Below are 20243 nucleotides of genomic sequence, written 5' to 3' on the forward strand. Positions count from 1 at the left end.
TTCGTTGTTCTTTGTTGGCAATGTGAATTATAGATTTTTGTGACTTTTCCTTTAAATCAACCTAAAATTCTATCTTTTCAAAACTCACTCAATATAGAGAAACTCACCATACTTGATTTTTTGCTTATATAAATTTGCCATATTACGATCTTGGAGGCCAACAGTTGTGCAGCGCCTATGAGGCTTAGCGTATGGATTCGAATCCAGACGAGAACATCAGAAAAATTTTCTGCGGTGGTTATCCCTTCCAAATGCTGACGACATTTGTGAGGTACTATGCCATTTAAAAAACCGTTATGGCAGTCATGTAAAAACTGCGACACGCCGCTTAAAAAAATAAGGCCCATTATCTTTGAGCTTTTACTTGAATTGGACAGCACTCATTGATATGTAAGAAGTTTGGCGCTTGTTCCTTAATGGAATGTTCATTGTTAAAATTTGCATTTTACATTCTACAATGAGTCTTGCAATCCAAATTGCCATTTATGTTATGATTTTGCTCTCCTGTGAAGTATAAAACCTAGATTCACGATTTCAGTCCATCAAAATATATTTCCCATAAATTTTTAGGATTTTCTTAAACTCTAAAAACAAATGTTATGTCTGAGAAGTTTTTTACAAATGAAGATATACAACTACTATCTGGAAAGTTTACTTAAAAAATCTTCTTCATATTATTGTAGAAGAAAATATTGTTATACCCAAGGTAAATATTTCACTATATTTATGCAGATTTTGATATAAATTTGTATACAAATAAATACCAAAGTTTGCTTTTGTTTTGCCATCGAATTACTTAAACATTAATGTTAATTTCTAGTTCATATGCCCTTCAACTAGCAAGTCTGATTTACAAATTTACATTAAATTTTCTCATTATAATTTAATTCTAATTTTGATCTATCCCTCAAGTGCTTTCCATTAGCATATAGCCATAAGGCGACCACAATTTGTTTGTCAAATCCAAGTGATTGTTTTTAAATCATTAAAATTTAATCATGTTGTGTAGCTTTTCATCACAGGGGTTTCCATCTCTCTTTCATTTTGTTTCCCCCTTTTCGCTTTTGTGCCCATTATATGCCGCCTTAAGCTATGCTACAGAAAGATTGTGCGTGATATATAAACATTATTAATTCTATGCCATTTTCCATTTTCACACTGAAGAGTGAAGAATCTATTTCATGTGGTATTATGTTCATTTTATCTTATTTGTCGGTTTGTTGATTTCTGTTTTCCTTTTTCTTTTTGATAAATAACATTGGGATCTTGGCAAATATAAATAAATGTTTAATGTTGTGTTCGCAGAAATGAATGTAATAAAACTGCCAGACAATGACAAGTTTGCAGAAGTCGCCATGATAGCCTTGACTTTTTAGATATAAAAGGAAAGCAAAGGCATGAAATAAATAATCAAGCTTTAAGTGAGATATGGGCTAGAAAATCTTGTCATTTTTTATTTTATTCTAGCTAAATAAGAGAGTAAATACAAACGAAAATAGAGTTAGTTAGATTTTAGGTAAAATATTATTTCAATCCAAATTGAAATAGTAAGAAAAGTGAAAATTAAAAATGATTTTTCAGTATTCGGAATTTTGAAGTTTACCTTTATTTGTCATAAACCATTAACTGGTTATCGAGGTATTAATTTCTTTACGATTTGATCGAGATGATTTAATCGACACTGCAATTAAGACATTTTGGTAATGATTTCCTTTAAAATACACTTATTTTATGAATTTCTAGAAACTCGTTACTATTAATATTAAAGTCCTCGCATTAATATCACAGTGAGCGAAAAATGTGTGCTGACACCTGCAATGATATACAGTTAAACTTACGCTACCTTAATCTAATATTATCTTCCTTTGTTGTTAAGACCATACGTTGAATTCAATAAGACATTCGGATCCTGTTACTCCTACTAAAAAGTATTAAATACATATTTTTCAGAGCATTTAGGTTAAATATGTAAAATTCCGTTAAATTTTTGAAAATTTTCACCAATATGGCCATTTTAACAAAATTTTCGAAACTCACCACTTACAAAAAGAAATTCACCACACCTTAGTTTTTAGTTATTTTGGTTCAAAAAACTAACCAATACACAATTTTAGCATAATAACCCCTTTTTGAAACGTTTCAGTTTAATTTTTCTATAATTTTTCAAGGCCACAATTTAAATAAATAAAATTCTTAAATTTATTATTTTATAGTTAATTATTTGCATTATTATTACATAATTAGTAATGCTGTGCTCTTAATCTACCCTCGTTTGATGTAGGCTTATGCGGCTTAAAAAATAAGTGGAGGTCAATTAAAATCTTAATGCTATAATCCTTCCAAGATTTTGTCTTTCTTCAAACTTCTGTCATTGTAGTTATTCAAATGTCCTTCATTTTATAATTTCTTACCTTCTATCTTAGTCAAAAGAAAAAACGGCTACTTAACATCATTCCTTTTCATTACTCATATTTGCCAAGTCTGTGCTACTTGCATACACATCTATAACTTTATAATATAATAAATTGCAAAATATTTACTACTCATCTTTTGCCATTATCATCACTTGATGGTAGTGCACGACCTAGAGCCATAGCATTCTTTTGCACATCTTTCATCTACTCTTAAGCAGTAGATTGAGGTATTTAAAAGAAACTAGCGGCGTTTGAGCCACCATTACCACGTCTTTGCTATCAACCAACTAAAATCATAACTCTCGAACTATGAAAAGCGGTAGTTTTGCGTTTTTTTCTTTGCTTTTTTGGTAAGGCCGGCCAGAGGTTACGATTTATCTATGTCTGTGTCGGTCATGTTGTGTTTTTCCATTATTTTCTTCCATTGTTATCTTCAAGTCTTATGACCGCCATGATGGCGCCATTTAACAACAATGGCGTCTCTATTCTTTATCTTCAAGTTGTTTTTTCGTATTTTCTTCGTCTTATGCGTTTTTTTTTTCTTTGTTTATTTTCATAGACATCTTTTATTCCTGGCACTATTATTGGCAATGAATCGTTAGGTTTGAGGTCACCCCCTCTCCATGGCTTTGCCACCATAGAGCTAAGAGTAGAATAATACTAGTAAGCCAATGTGTATGGGGAAGCCAAGGACTTTTGTATGCAGCCTCAAATAGTGTTGCCCATAACTCTCGGAATATGTTATCAAACTATAATTCTATGGATTTTTTTGGAAATTTACAACACTTTTTTTAAGTTGTATCTGTAGAGAAATTTTGTCAATTGCTAATTTTGCCCATAAACATTCTACTAAGGAATAGGGGCAAACATCTCACATATAAATTAGTGCAGTCCGAGTCATGTTAAAGCTCAATGATAGTGGGCCTCCTTTTTAAAACCGAGTCCGAACGATGTGCCGCAGTGCGACACCTCTTATGAGAAAAATTTTTATATGGAGAAATTTAGGAGTGGAAAACCACCGCTGAAAAGTTTTTTCTAAAGGTCTCGATAGGATTCCAATCCAGGCGTTCAGCGTCATAGGCGGACATACTAAACTCTGCGTTCATTGGATTCGAATAGAAAAATGTATAGAAAAATTCGTGAACATCTTTAATATGTTCTCAAAATTTTGTCTATTTTTTTTTCCCAAAAAATTTGGAAAATTTTTATTCCTACAAAAATCTTGGTCAATCTTTTGTTTGACAGGAAGATTTCCTATATATTTTATTTATAAAAATGTCATCCAAACTTTATTTATGCAAATTTTGTCAAAAATAAAAATATTTCGTAAATTCTGGTATTTAATTTTATTAAAATTTTAATTCTCTAGAAAATTTTGTTACTGCCACATATGACTAAATTCGCTTTACTTATCAAATGGTTAAATTGAAAATTTGTGGATTGTTTCGTTCTTCACAAAACCCGTATCATTTCAAATGAAATTACATACTTATTGAGTATAAAAAATAGGCATTTTTGCACAGTTTGCAAAATTCACCACTAATAAAAAGAAATTCACCACACTTAAATTTTTAGTTATTTCGATTGAAGAGGCCAAGCTGCACACAATTCTGAATATCTGACCCTCTTTCAAAGCGTTTTTGACTTTTTTTTTGGGAAAGTTTTGTTATAATAAAAATAAATTTATAATTTTTGTTTCAATATCGTCCAAATTTTATTTCTATATAAAATTTGGTTGCTGCCACATATGGCAACACTGTCTTCACTTATTGGTTGAATGAATGGATTTGGAAAGTTGAATATTGTTTTGTGCCTTGGTCTCATACACACTTTCGTGTAAGCTATTAGGCGACGTGGTGATAGTTCTAACAATTTTTTTAGTGCTGTGTCATCCTTCATCCATCCACGGAATGAAGTGAGCGTCAAATGATGTTACCACTGCCAACTCCTCTTCTAACCAGAAGGACTCAGTCCAGTGCCACTGCCAATTAATTTGATGATGTCGTATCTGTTGGTTGAGGCGTTAGCTAAAATCGTTGCATGATTTGTGTTTTTTATAAAGAAAAATTGATTAGCTTTCTTGATTGGAGAAAAAATAAGTAAATAATAAAAAGCTTAATATGAAATGATTCCAAGTAGTGGCTTCAGCTTCTTGGCTTTTTTACATTGCTGTAATAGATCTGGTTGTTAACAGCACCTATTCTTTAAAAAAGTTAAAAATTCCATGCTAAGATTCGTTTGTGCAAGATCTTAAGGCTTTTGCAGATGCTGTTCATTATTGGATTCATTTTAACTGCTAAAATTACACAACTAATACCCACCCTACCATTCCAAATCTCAACAAAAGTTCCATCCGAATTTTAACTTTCCATGTTCATCTTGAAATTTTCATAATTTACCTCAAACATTTTATAAACTAAGTCTCAAATTTATATTAAGACTTAAATCTTGGCCATGCATTTCCTTAAATTTTTCTTAACCAAATCCGTTGTAACTCAAAAAAATGAGATCTGCTTGGAAAAAAATTTTTTCCAGCGAACTCAAAGTTTATGTATGCCAGAAAGTATGCTTTATATTTACAGACATTTTTCCCTTTACACAAAAGTATGCTTTAAAAATTGTTTTAATATCTTTATGCAGTTAAACACATAATTTCTCTCTCGTTTTTCTTTCGTTTTGTGGCCTTCCTCCCTACGGCAACTTGTAGAAATTTTTCGACATTTGTGTTTTCTGTGTGTGTTTTTTTGCTGTCTTATTTTCCGCCTTATGCTTACGTTCTTAGTTTTATGTGGCAATAAAAAGGCAGCCAGTCTGCCATGCCTGTCAAAACCAAATAAAAAAAAAACAAAAAAAAAAAAAAGCGTTGCAAACAAACTTCACATACATAACATTGCCGGATGTATGTTTTGGGAATCTGTTTTTCGTTCGTTTGTGTTGTTTTTTTGTTTTGTTTGGCAACAGTGATGTGATGTTTTGCGTTATTTTGCTCTGGAAATTAATTACATAATATAAAATTAATGAAGCATTTCATGATAATGTCTAACATAACATAAGCGTCAAATTGAACTGCCTTTGGCTAGAACACTTGTGAGAGGAGAGTAAAAAAAATATGTTAAAAAATCTGTTTGTTAAGGTTTAGGGAAGATAACAGCACTATTTCATGTTGAGGGTGGCGAACTTTTGACCGTCAAATGTTTAAAGATGGGGTAAGCCCATAACTGGCACATTTTTTGTTCAAAGACAATAATAAGCAAAACTATCTTATAATAAGCAAAAAAATCTATTTTTAGGATGCTCAAGCTTGGTGGTATTTTTTGTGACAATCTAGTATTCATAACCATTTCTAGATAAATTATATTTCGAGGAAATCTTCTAAAAAGGGAACGAAGATTTCCATTTACCAAGACTTTCTCTGGGGAAATCCTTCATCAAATGACCCACCTAAATGTTGATGGATTGAATGCAATGAGTATTATATCAAAGGATTTTTCAAAATGGTCTACAGATCTTATAAAAAAACTTGCCCCCAAAGTGTCTTGAGGGACAACTTTTTGTCACTTAGTAAACATTAGTTTTTTTTTTCTTTTTGCCCCTTAAGTTATGCTGTAATTGTTTCTTAATTTTTTTTTTTGTAAAATATAATGAAGAAAATCAACATATTTTATATAACAATAAAGTTCTTATATAATTATTCTTCCCCTTAACTTACTCTGAAATTAAATTTTGACAAAAATTTTTCCTTAAATATGAATTAGCCATTGCTTCATTTTCTTCCACCCTAAAGTATGCCTTAGTTTAATCCTCAAAAAAAATTTGGCGAAATTTTCTATAGAATCAAATTTTTACCATATTTTGTACCGAAATAAGATATCCATGAAATTTTCATGCAGTAAAATATAATCGAAAAATTTCTAGAGAAATGAAATGTTGACAAAAATTTTTCTCGAAGATAGTTGAAAAATCACGTTTCGACATGATTAAAAAAAAAACTTCAACTTCACGTTTCGACATAAATTAGATATTCCATGATATTTTTCTCCTAAATATATACTAGCTTATTTGATATTTCTAACCCCCAGAATTATGTTTTAAATTTTATCCATGTGGTGTTTATTCTCTTCATTTTGTGAGTCCATCATTTGTCTTAGGGTTATTAAATGCTTGCATAACAAGTGATTTAAAGTATGAACCTCTTAAAAATATATTTTTCTACTGTGACTATTCATTGTCCGCTAATTGTTATTACGCAACATTTCCTTGGCAATTAGTTATCCTTCTCTCCTACTCTTTAAGAAATTACATTAATTCACTACTTTGGCCGGTTTACATCAATCTTAAATTACACAACATAAATTCGTCCCTTTTTTAAGACCCCTGTACATTTTTTTTATTCGATTCCCAATGAAATTATATAAATTACTATAATTTATTAAAAGCCGTCTGGGTAAAAGATTACATTTCTGACCTTTCCCTAATGATGCACAAGCAAGCCAACAAAAAGGACTTCTTTAGTCTGCCCCGCATGTTTTTTTTTTTTTTTTGGTTTCCTTCATCTGCTGCCTTAAATGAACAGCCAAGGAGCAAAACTTATATATTGAGTGTACTATAATCTTAAAATATGTGCGCGTTTTGTTGGTTGTGGAGGAGAATCTTGGCAGGGCTTACACTATGCCCAAGGGTGAAATTTATTTAATAAATACTGAACAAATTTTTTAGTTACAACTTAGTTGTATGGTTTTGGGGTTGCTCGTATGTTTGTATGTGGGCCAACATAAACTTTATGAAATTGTTTAAAGCATATGAATAATGGCATACTTTGAGGGGGTACCAGCCATGGCTTTCATTAAAAGCCTTGAGCATAATCTTAAACCCTTTTCCAGTCTAAATAATTTAAATATGGTTCATGAAGCGCCAAAATTTTGTTTTGCGAATTTAGGGGACTAAATGATGAGGCTCTTGAAAATAAATGTTTTCCCTTTGGAGCGTGTGAACCCAGAGGAGACGTTATAAAACTAAGGGAAAGCGAAAATCAAATGAAATAGGAAAGTATATGAGACTATTTTATATATTTTATTTTTATTTTTTATAAGCTTATTTGTTTAACGAAACGAAATTTCGAATAACTTTTCTATAAAAATAATATTTCTTAATAGAAATAAAGTTTGGCAAATGTACATTGAAAATAAAAATTTAAATTTTTTTCTAAAAAATAGAGTTTTGGAAATATTTTCAAGCGGTTTAAATTTTTTTACAAAATATTAACAATTTAAATTTTTTTTTTAAAAGTTTTTATAGAAATAAAATTTTGACAATTTTCTTTAAAGAATAGGATAACACATTACTTTTAAAAACTTAAGCAATTTGTAATGTTGTCAAAGCATTTTACTGACTACTCGAAGCGCGACATTTGGTTCACCTATAATGCAGTGAAATATAGTATAAATAGAAAAATATATTTATACAAAATTTTCTTAAAAAAATTAAAAAATTTTTCAACGAAAAAATTAGAAAAAAATATGAGGTACGCATTATAAGTCCCTAAAATGGCTAAAATATAGTACAGCTTAAAGTCTCTAATTGAAATAATCAAAAATTTGGGTGTGGTGAATTTCTTTCTATTAGTGGTGAATTTCAACAATATTGCTAAAATAGATTTTTTATTGAAAATTTTCAAAAAGATGACTTAATTTAATATTTCTTAATTCAGATAAAGCTGATTTAATTTTCAGGATGGTCTGCAACGGAACTTCTTTTATTGATATAGTCAAAAATTTAAGTGTGGTGGATTTCTTTTTGTTCGCGGTAAATTTCAAAAATTTTGGGACATTGGATATTCCCATGAACATTCCATTACGGAACAGGGGCAAACTTCTCACATATACATGTGTGCTGTCCGATTTCAAGTTTGAGCTTAACGATAGGGGGCCTTCTTTTTATAGCCGAGTCCAAACAGCGTGCCGCAGAAGTTTTCATTTAAATTTTTTTCAATTGGCATAGTTTCTCACAAATGTTGCCATCATTAGGAAGAGATAACCACCGCTGAAAACTTTTTATAAGCCAGTGAAATATGGTATAAATAGTAAAATATATTTAGGTAAATTTTTTTTTATAAAAAAATTAAAAATTTTTCCAACGAAAAAATTAAAAAAAAAATCATAAAAAACGCGTTCTCAGTCCCTTGAATGGCTACCATATAGTACAGCTAAAATTTTTTAATCAAAATAGCTGAAAATTTGGGTGTGGTGAATTTCTTTTTGTTAGTGGTGAATTTAAAAAAATTTACTAAGATGGATTTTTAGGTGAAAATTTAAAAAAAGAAACCCTTATTTAACATTTCTTTACTATTTATTATAGAAACTTGTGCCCAAAGTTTAAATTAATTGGGGTGGATGAAACCTTAGCACAATAAGCATACTACCTTTTAATATTTTCTTTCATCAAATAAGTAAGTTTTGTAATGTTTGGTAGCAACAAAATGTTTCATAAAAACGAATTCGTAATTTAATTTTGTAGAGAAATTTTGACCAAATTTTCTAAAGAAATAAACATTTCTAAAATTTTATTTAGCTATGAATTTTCTCCAAAGTTTCTAAAATAACAAATTTTTAAAAATGAAATTTTGACAATATATTCTGGTGAAATAAATATTTGTCAAAATTTCTACAGATGTAGAATTTTAACAAAACTTTACAAAATATTATGAAGAATGAAATGTTTTCGAAGTTTTCAGTAGAAACATTATGTGCAGTTTAACTTCCTTAATCAAAACCACCAAAAAGTAAGGCGTGGTGAGTTTCTTTATGTCAGTGATGAATTTCGAAAATTTTGCAAATATGGATAGTTAGGTGAAGATTTTTTAGGAGGCCACCATAGCGCAATGGCCGCCTATAACGTTGAACGCCTGAGTTCAAGGTGAGAACGCCTGAGTTCAAGGTGAGAGCATCAGACAAAAGTTTTCAAAGCATAAAACAATATGGAACTATCCAATTTACGCATTCGTCCAATTAGCCAGTTTGGCTATGTGCAGAACAGCAACATTTTCTATAGGAATAAAATTGGACGAAATTGTGACCAACTTTTCAACAGGTAATATTTCGACAAAATTTGTAAAGAAATACAATTTTGCAAAATTCCACAGAAATAGAATTATAACACAAATTTTTTTTTTAAAGCTCAATTGTACTACGTTTTCTATGAACATTACATTTTGTACAAAGTTTTACACAGAAATAAAATTTTGACAAAAATTTCTATTCTTATTTTCTAAATATAAACTTTTGAGATAACTTAAAAAAAACATAGAATCCTGTTTTGAGAAAAATTTTCGCAGAAAAATATTTTTTTTTGACCGAAGAGCAAAAAAGTTAACCAAAAATGCTTTAAAACTAGCTTTAATGTCAAGAATAGTGTTCGCCTTAACTTCTTTTGTCGAAATTTAATGCAGTTAAGGTGTGGTGAATTGATTTTTGTTAGTGGTAAATTTCAAAGATTTTGTACAAACTTGCTTATAACAAGTAAAAACGTGCTAAGTTCGGATGGGCCGAATCTTGGGAAACCCACCACCGTGGATTCTGCTAAAAATTTACACAAAATACATTTAATTGAAGTGCATAATTTTACTCTGAGTACTAAATTTCTGCCAAACCAGGCACTATTAAAAGCTTCCACGAACCGATTATCGAGATAATCGAGGAATGGGAACTGAGTCAGATAAAATACAGACTTGGACCGTATTCGGTACAGTTTTTGGAAGTCATGAAAATCACTGCATGCGAAATTTTCGCGCAATCGGATAACAATTGTGCCTTCTAGGGGATCAAGAAGTCTAATCGGTTTATATGGAAGCTATATCAGGTTATAGACCGATTTGGACCGTACTTGGCACAGTTGTTGGATGTCTTATCAGAACATTTCGTGCAAAATTTTTGTGAAATCGGACAAAAATTGTGGCATGTAGGGGCTCAAGAAGTGAGATAGGGTTATATGGGAGCTATATCTCAATTTAAACCGATTTGACCCATTTGCAATCCCCATCGACCTACATCAACAAGAAATCTCTGTGCAAAATTTCAAGCGGATATGTTCGACCGCTATCGAGTTGTCCACAGACGAACGGAAGGACTGACTAGGACTAGTATGTCCATATTTACTCTACGGTTTATGTTTCTCCAATTACAAAAAATATAAATTTAAGTTGAATTCCATTGTTATGTCTCTTAAGAGTATTAACATTTATTAGCCACAATTCCCCTTTTTTCTGCTCAACTTTAAAGATAGCGTTTTTTGTTGTTCTATTTGTTATAGAAACAGAGAACCCTACGGTGTGCAGCCGGACAATATCCGATTGTATAAAAGTTTTATTTTATATATGTTTTCTGTTTGAAATTTTGTTAAAACTTTGGTTAACTTTTCCGTCCAACTGTAACAACGACTGGACCTTCCCATTAACGTTTATGTTTGGTTTTTCTTTTTTTCTAAAGTTTTGTTTATGTTATACTTGACGTTTCTTTGAACACAGTGAAAATGAGGAGATCAAGCTAAAGGTAGATGGGAGAAAAAACATAGGTGGCAACAGTGTAAACAAAGGTAAATGAAGCGGTTAAAGCAAATATTGGTTTAACCAGAAAAAAAGAGTTCACAAAATACAAACCTTTAGCTATAAAGGTAGTTAATTTCAAGGGTGTAGGGAAAAGTTATCCGTAGCAATTTTATTGAAATGTGAAGGGATAGGAAATTAAACATTTGTAGGTGAGTTTTTTTTTTAATAATTAACTCAAGGAAAAATGATGTACTCATAGCTATGAAAAATTTCATCTGCGCTTGTAATAAGCAAACAATGATTTAACAATATTATTTAATTTAAAACAAAATTCCTCAACGGTAAATAAGTTCTCTTTAAACTGTAGTACCTGAAAATTTTACTTCATAATTTTTCTCAGTATATTTGAGTCATTTATATGCGGTTATCGATCCATGTCCTATAAAAATGGATACAAATGTTAATAAAAACCTAGTTTAGCCTGTGGTAGCTGAAAACTTCCTCTATTGGGCATTTATTTCATTTTGGTCAGCCATAACCTTAAAGAAGTCAGTGAAAGTTTTATAAAACCCTGCTCTGTCCTTTTGTGAGCTAAAAATTTTCTTCGATTTATGTTTTTTCTGAGTGTATTATGGTCACCCATTTACTGTAATCTAGAATAGTCCTAAATTGTTGCATTTCCAACATTCTCGAAGTGCCGCAAAGTGTTGCCAGCTATTTTTTATCAGTTTCTCCAATTCGCCTATTTCAATTGCTTCACAAATGTGCTACCCCATGACAAGGGGAGCTGGTGTTTATTTTTCGTACTGCTTTTGTAGCCAAGTGTAAAATAATGTATAAACCTGGTTTACAGGCATTTTATTCAATTTATTTGTGTACTCACTGTTTACTCACTCACTTGGCTTGACTAGGGCATGGAAATGTGAGGATAATGATAATGATATTCTTTTCACATAGTCTCATGTGTAAATCAAAGCATACTTTTAGGCTTTAATGCAAAATGGTATTAAATTGAAAAGAAGCTAGCTACAAGAATTACATGTACGCCCACTTCTACACATAGAACACACAATTTCATATCTACAAAGGTATGTTTTTTTAAGCATTCACCCACCTTTTCGTAATTTTCCATGTGTTTAGTAAATGAACAGATCCTCAGACCAGGACATGATAGAAAACCAAACAAACATAAAATAAAGGAGTAGGTTGGTTGTTTTTTTTTTCCCAACTGCCATGAATAGCAACAGTGTTTGAAAAAGGATTATGGTGTTGGTTAAAAATCACTGGGGAAAAATGAATTAGGTGTGTGGTGACTCGCCGTTCTTATTTTGACATACACAAACAATCAGGCAAAAGAGTCCTTTGCCCCATGCTACTTCAAAGAGTAAATTGCGGAATTAATTTAATTAAGCACCACCCGGAAAATGTCATTTCATCTTTAAATATGTAATGTTTTCGTTGGCTGTCTGTTTAAGCTACCGATAGCTTTCATGGTTTTGTGGTATTTACTAAAAAAAAACTCATAAATAAGTTATATTGTCATTGTTATTACATTAAAATCCTTTGATGTTGAGTATTTCGGGTGGTTTCACATGAAAGGTTTTAATTGATATTTTTTTTCTAATTTAGCTATGGCCTCTAAAGGTAATAGACCTTAAATTATATAATTAAAACATTATTAATAATATTGCATACTTCAAGGCTCTTGAATATGAATTTAGTTAATATTGCATATTAATATGCAATTGGAATATTATGTATAATATTGCATACTTTAAGTCACTTCAAAAACTTAATTATGTAATAAATTACATAATGCTCCTTGACTTTTTTTCTTGCAATTTCTATATGCTTTCGTAAGCTAGGGAATGTTGCATTATAAATGTCTTGCTCTTGATGGTTCTTGCACAAGATAGATTCACTAAAATATTGTGTGACCATGTTTAGCGGTTTGTATTATTATTAAAATAGATTCAAATAAACTATTTTTGTTCATAGAGATGATGCTGATGTGTGAGAGAAAGCTCCCGTACTATTAATCCAACATTTCTAAACATAGCTATCTGGGACTTATCGACATTATAACATATCAAAGTTGTTTCGCCAAACTTCAGGCCGATGTTTATCGATCTTTTTGGGTTATACTAAAATCAGACTCACTTAAACTTTTTTTGTCCATTGAGATGATGGTGATGTAAGTGACTGACAAAAGCTCCTGTACTGTTAATCCAAGATTTCTATCAACTTAGCTATCTGGGATTGTAACGTATCAAAGTTGATAAGCCATGTTTTTGATTATCGATTTTTTTTAAGCGATTTTTTAAAGTGTCGAATGGTTTTTAGGTTTAGAACAATTGCCCAATTTTAATCTTTTTTTAAATAATACCGAAGTAGCTCAAAAACATAAAGTAAGCCTTTTTTTTGGTTGGAAATTGTTTTTATCGACATATGTAGTTATCGATATCTGTGAATATCGAATATATTTATCGATATATCTGTATATCGAATCTATTTATTGATATCTCTGGATATCGAATTTATTAATCTATATCTCTGAATATCGATTTTAATTATCGAAATAATTTACCGAAATTATCACCACCGTAGCACAGAGGTTAGCATGTCCGCCTATGACGCTGAACGCCTGGGTTCGAATCCTGGCGAGACCATCAGAAAATTTTTCAGAGACGGGTTTCCCCTCCTAATGCTGGCAACATTTGTGAGGTACTATGCCATGTTAAATTTCTCTCCAAAGAGGTGTCGCACTGCGGCACGCCGTTCGGACGGACTCGGCTATAAAAAGGAGCCGAGTCGATTTAAACTTAAACTTGAATGCACTCATTGATATGTGAGAAGTTTGCCCCTGTTCCTTAGTAGGACGTTCATGGGCAAAATTTGCATTAGCATCTATTATATAGAAGTTAAAGCCTTGGGCTCTGTTTGTTTGTATGTTACCTATGGAGTCAAAAACGTCTGAATCGATTTCCATGAAATATTCACATTTTTTGAGCACAGTTTTTTATATCCGAATTTTGAAAAACGCCAAATCTCGGAGATGGTTGCACCGATGTAAGGAATTGTCCTTTTGTTTGGTAACACAATAACAGAAAATTTGTCTACAAAATTGGGGTCAAATAATCTGGGGGGAACGACCCACCCAAACGGACATATTTGTCGATTGCGGCATTATGGGTATCAAAAGAAAGGTATTTAGAAGTAGAATACGAAATTTAAGTATATATTTAGAGGATGGCCTTCCCAACCCAAAAACTAGCCTGAAATAAACATGTAGGCCGATTGTGATAAATAGGAACTCAAACGAAAGGTATTGTATTTGAAAGTAAAATACGAAACTTATATAACAATTTGAGGTCAAGACCCAGGGAGGCCGCCACCCTAAAAAACCACTCCCTAATAGATATGTGTACTAGGGTGATGACTTGTTTACAATCTCATATCGCTGTATCATATTTGCAAATTGCAAATTTTGCCCATGAACATTCCACTATGGAACAGGGGACTGGATGACCTTTTATTTTGATTAGATAAGATCTTACAAATAGGGTGTCTCGATAAAAAAAGCTCGCGCACAAATGTTTTTAAAACTTTTATATCATCATTTTGGGCAATTTTGGAAGTCACTTTAAGCTTATATAAAGCGGCACTTTTTAGCTATTATCTCTTTTGACAACAAAGGTTAAAACAGCTTACGCACGTTTCGTGTTTTGTTTCACTATCAAACATCTTCAGTTTGGTTTATAGTTTAACCATGAAACGAACAACGTTTGCAAATTATTGAATTTTATTACCAAAATGCGTGCTCTGTTAAGGAAGTTCATCGCGAGCTTCTTCTATTTTATGGACAAAGCTCCTTTTTTGGCTCAATGGGTACGTAAATAAGCAGAATTGGAATGAAGTCAGAAGCATTGCAAGAGCTAGCAATACATCCAGAAAAAGTCACAGTTTGGGGCGGTTTATGGGCTGGCGGCATTGGACCGTACTTCTTCAATGATGATGCGAATCGTAACGTAACTGTGAATGATGGCCGCTATTGTGAGATTGTTATCCAAGCTTAAGAGCCACATTTATGTAACATTACATAGGATCATTAAACACACTAAGAAGTTAAATATTCAAATTTTCATTGGAGAGGGTGAATCTTAGAACCTCCCACTAAGATTCACCCTCTCCTTGTTGCGGCAGAAGTTGTATAAGTCTTGCACAACTTCGATCGCACACTCATAGCACTGGTTGTTTCGGGCAATGTTGCATTGGAGATTTATAATTTTTCCAGTGGAACTTTGGCTGAAATTTCGCACAAAGTGTTTTGTCATGACTTCGAATAACTGTACTAAGTATGGTTTGAATCGGTCGATTCAAACGTTTCTGCTTCTTGAGCGGCGATATTCTAATTCAAATGGACTGAAATATTACACAATGACTTCTACTATGGCCTTCAACATTCAATTTATGAATGATTCGGATTGGAATATAACTTGATATAGCTCCAATAACATAACAATTTTTATCCATCATTTCTTGTTTGTTAAAAAAGAGATACCGCGCAAAGAACTCGACAAATGCGATCCATGATGAAGGGTATATAAGCGAACTTAGCACGCTCTTACTTATTTTTGTTTTATCATTTTGGGCAACTGCTGCAACGGCGCTATTGTTTCTCTCTATTGAGTTATAAAAACTTTCAACAACAACAAAAAACCTACCTTCAACTTTTCTCCATAAGGAATCTTCATAGTCATCCTATTTTTTATTGGTTTTCTATCTCTGCACATTAAAACTTTCCCCCAATTTTCTTCATATTGATAATCGAAAAATCTGAGTGTCACCCTGCAAAATCATATCAGTTTTGCTGGGTTACCAAACTCGGACTTGGCTTGAAATACCTTTGATATATAGGACTGTCAAAGACGATTTTGTGGTCAACGAAAGGATGGTTGATGTTGATTTGTCTGTCTCGGGTTTTTTCCAGGATTTGGCGCAGTGCGAATATCGGGTCAATGGTGTATTTACCAGGTCTAAAGCCGCATTGATAGGGCCCAATTATCTCTTTGACTTTAGGTTTCCTTCGTTCACACAAAACGCCCTCGAGACTTATTCCTCTTTAGAAAGAACATTCTGTCTTGTCTCCTTTCTTGTGCATGGAACATAATATGCTGAGGTTCCAATCATCGGATATGCGTCCTTCCAGCCAGATCGAGCTGATTAGCTGATGCATATGGTTTATTAGCGTGTAAATAGTTCAGCGAGCAACTCATCGGCTCCTGCTGCCTTGTTGTTCTTCGGTCGGGTCATTGATACATGGACCTCTTTCTGCCTAGGAGATAAATATTCTGTATCATCATCGGTTATATAAATAGGTACTGTATATTACTCATGGCCATCATTATCAGATACCAGCAGCTGGGAAAAGTGTTTTGTCTATATCCTTAGCAGTCTACTTGTATCTTTTATCAGATTTCCTTCTTTGTCTCTGTAGGAGGATGTGCCTATACTATCGGTGTGATGTTTTAAACTTTGGTAGAATGTTTGGGCTTCATTCTGGCTCCTTAACATATCGATTCGCTCACACTCACGTGTCTCTATTTTCGATTCTTTCCTCTCCTCCCTTCTTTTCTTCTCTCTCTTTTTCTCCTCTCTTCTTTTCTCCCAATACCCCACCTTTCCATGGCGTTTTGCTATTGGTTATAAAGTTGCCCTGTATGCGCATTCTTGGCTTCAGTAACTTTTTGACACTCCTGTTAGTAACATGGGTTCCTTGAGAAGGTTTTCGATACACAAGTACGGATGTTGAGGCTCTATTTACGGAGTGGGCAATGATTTGCCATTGCTCCCTAATATCTTCGGGACAATTAGTACTTTCATCAAGCAGTTAGTTGGAGGCCACCGTAGTGCACAGGTTAACATGTCCGCTTATGACATTGAACGCCTGGGTTCGAATCCTGGCGAGACCATAAAAAAGATGTTCAGCGATGGTGTACTTTCATCAAGCAGTTAGTTAGAGGCCACCATAGTGCACAGATTAGCATGTCCGCTTATGACATTGAACGCCTGGGTTCGAATCCTGGCGAAACCATAAAAAATGTTTCAGCGGTGGTTTTCCCCCTCTTAATGCTGGCGACATTTGTGAGGAACTATGCCATATAAAACTTCTGTCCTAAGAGGTGTCGCAAAGCGTCACGCCGTTTATACAAGGCTATAAAAAGAAGGCCCCTTATTATTGAGCCTAAACTTTGAAACTGCACTCATTGATATGTGAGAAGTTTGCCCCTGTTCTTTAGTAGATTTTTCATGGAGTATGCCAGGAGTATTACCAGTGTCAGAACGTACTTTTCCCGCCACACTAAGAAAATAAATTATTTTTATTGATTTATATAGCGATGATTGTGTTTCAATATATAAATGGCAACGTTGAATATAATTTCTGTTCCTAAAACCCATAATCCTGTGTCGCATCGCTTTTTGTTGCTTAAAAGTCGTTTATATGACCTCTCAACATTTCTTTGTTCAATTAAAAACTTATGAAACGATAACAATTTGTTGTTGCAAGTCATAAACCAAGAACTCGTATCGCCTTTTATAGAACTTTTTGGTTTTTGGTGTCTGATACGATGATGTTGGTCTCAGAAAAAGTTTTGTTTTAAATGTCAAATCCGATTTGTAATGCAGTAAAAAGAAAAAAACATTGGAGAAATTACAGCAATTATTAATAAATTTTGTTATCTCATTGTTTTTATTTACTCGCATTAGAACTTTATTCCTTTACACCATCCCGGACAAGCAACCCCTCTCATAACAAGTGACATCAACACATCATCTATTCTATAAGGTCATGAAATTGTTGGCCAAATTACTTTTAAACTTTGTTTTTTGTTGTTCTAAAAGTCTCAATTTCCTGGGATTTATGCCTTAAGTTGATAAGACTGCAACCTCTCAAAGACCCACCCCCTCGTCGCCAAGAAAAAAAAACATATTACTCTCTTACATCTAAAAACTTTATGAGTATTATTACATTAAATATATAAGGGAAATGTGTTTATAAAATAGACACCAAAAAACACTGCCTACTTTTAGGTATTAAGCGTTATTAACACTAACACCCCTCATAAAGAGGAAATACCATAAAATGCTTTAAATGTGCTGAACGGAAGTCAAGAATAATGTCAAAATCATAAATGACCATTAAAAAGAATATGAAAACAAAATGGTAGAATGAAAACAAAAACAAAATGTGTGCTTTTTCTTATTTATTTTCCCTTCAAAAACAAAAAAACAAAAGAATCTACAAACAAAAAAACTCATTTCATCTCATCATAAAAACAACAACAACAAACAAAAAATATGCTTGACTATATTTATTAAATAATAATAAAAAAAAAATCTAATAAAATTCTTTTTTGTTTTCTCTTGAAAATCTCTTTTTAAAGTTAGATTCCTCAGATCAAGAAAACGAAACAAAAATTGAACGTTATTAAAAAGTTTTTAAAATACTGTAAATTAGAGAAAATATGTAAATATTTTAAAAAATCAAAAATTAAATATAAACAATTTTAAGAAATGACAAACATAAATAAAACTAAAAAACAACTGAAATAAAAAATTTCAACTCTTAATAAACAACAAAAAGTCTTCGAAGTAAAACAACAACACCTACTGAGTAGGTTTATTTGGTACTACTGAAACAAATTATAAAAACGAAATCTTTAAAAATCCAGGCAACATGAAAACTGTAGCTTTACACCATCACTTACTGCAGTGAAATAATCCTTGCAAAATACTTAAGCTTAACGTTGCTGCCTGGCTCCACTCTTGAATTATGGACTCCTTGGAGCGTATAATGCGTGCGGCACCTCTGCCGCGCGCTCTTAGTGTTAATACTGCGACAACAAAAGGCCAACAGCGCGCCTTGGTGCATGCCTCGCTAGCAGCTGCCACAGTGGGTCGCAAAGGTAGACATTTGACTGGGACATTTTGTTTAACCGGCGACACCATGGAGGGCATAATACAGTGTTTAGTGTTCTTGAAAGCATTTTCGGTAAGTATAGACTTAAACGAAGCGAAAACACAAAAACAAATAATTTTAAAGCCTATATTGATGTTTCAAATTTAAAATTATTTTAAACTTTAGGGTATATATTGAAATTTTCAAACATTTATTTTAAAATGTCTTTATAACAGATTTAATTTCATTAAAAATTTTGCGAAAAATTGCCATTTTGGTTGTGGTAATCTCCAAATTGGATGGTAGCGAGACTTGAAAGAATTTTAACTCTCTATAGAAAATACGCATTTAAATCGCGTAACTCTCCTTGAAATGAGAGAACTTTACCCGCGTCTACTAAATGGGATAATTGGAGAAAAATTTACATTTTGATCCTAAAAGTATGCTTTTTAAATTCATTTTCATAAAGGTTTCAAATGGGTCACACCTGCTTAATTTTAGAACATTTTTTTCGCTGTTCATATTGGGTATACAGTTGCTGTCCTAAAAATATGCTTTGAAAATGTATGCATTTCAGGTTTTAAACCAAATTGTGCGACGAATAGATTAAACTCGCTACACTCCTCAATGTCAGAGAAATTGACCCTTTGATAATTTAGACGATGGTTGATGGAACAGTTACTAGAAGTGTGTTTTGAAAATTTACTAATTTGGGTGTTTTTTCAACAAAATTGTTTGATGAACTAACTTATTCAGTACCCCTTGATATGAGATCGCTTTTCCTTTTTATCTTAATGGAAAAAATTTGCATTTAAATTCCTGAAAGTATGCTTAAAAAATTTATAGATTTTATCTTTTCATGTAATAGTTTTATGAATGGATTAAAATGGGGCAGCAGTCTTTGTTATGATGAGAAGTTTAATTGTTGTATCTATTTTGATGATTGTGAAAATATGCATTTGTGCTCCTAGAAGTACACTTTAAATTTATTCATTTGAGTTTCTCCTAGAAGTATGCCTTACATTATATACCTTTAATTTTTTTTTAACCTAATTCTTTAATAAATTGATTTAACTTTTTAACACTACTAGACATGAGGGAAACTTATTCACCCTGGTTGGTGGTTGACTTTTTTTTAACAAAATTGTATAAAACTGTTGGCAGTTCTTGTTCTGCGAGAAGTTTGTTACCAATTACATAACGAAGTGATCGTGGAAAAATTACTTTTGTGATCCTAAAAGTATGCTTTAAAATTTTATAAATTTGGTATTTTTGAATCAAATTGTTTGATATTTTTGTACAAGCATTTATTACTCCTTGTTATAAGCGT

At 32.2% G+C, this 20243-nt stretch overlaps 2 protein-coding genes across 10 annotated transcripts in view; both read left to right on the forward strand.

Annotated features, from left to right (window-relative positions):
- Window positions 1-18529, forward strand: part of LOC106083454 (uncharacterized) — an 88687-nt gene extending 70158 nt beyond the window's left edge. For 2 of the 4 annotated variants that reach the window (XM_059367991.1, XM_059367992.1), the window contains exon 3: window positions 18403-18529. In XM_059367991.1, the coding sequence (XP_059223974.1) occupies window positions 18403-18525 (123 nt within the window). In that variant the 3' untranslated portion in view covers window positions 18526-18529. Of the gene's footprint in view, window positions 1-18398 lie in introns of all 4 variants that reach the window. The other 2 variants (XM_013246483.2, XM_059367993.1) reach the window with 2 other exon arrangements.
- Window positions 18530-18693: 164 nt separating this feature from the next.
- LOC106083452 (neurobeachin) overlaps window positions 18694-20243 on the forward strand; it is a 414708-nt gene continuing 413158 nt past the window's right edge. For all 6 annotated transcript variants that reach the window (XM_013246475.2, XM_059367989.1, XM_059367990.1 and 3 more), the window contains exon 1: window positions 18694-19006. In XM_013246475.2, the coding sequence (XP_013101929.2) occupies window positions 18788-19006 (219 nt within the window). In that variant the 5' untranslated portion in view covers window positions 18694-18787. The remainder of the gene's footprint in view (window positions 19007-20243) is intronic.

Source organism: Stomoxys calcitrans, chromosome 4 (assembly GCF_963082655.1).
Source record: "Stomoxys calcitrans chromosome 4, idStoCalc2.1, whole genome shotgun sequence".
In the NCBI taxonomy this organism is placed as follows: domain Eukaryota; kingdom Metazoa; phylum Arthropoda; class Insecta; order Diptera; family Muscidae; genus Stomoxys; species Stomoxys calcitrans.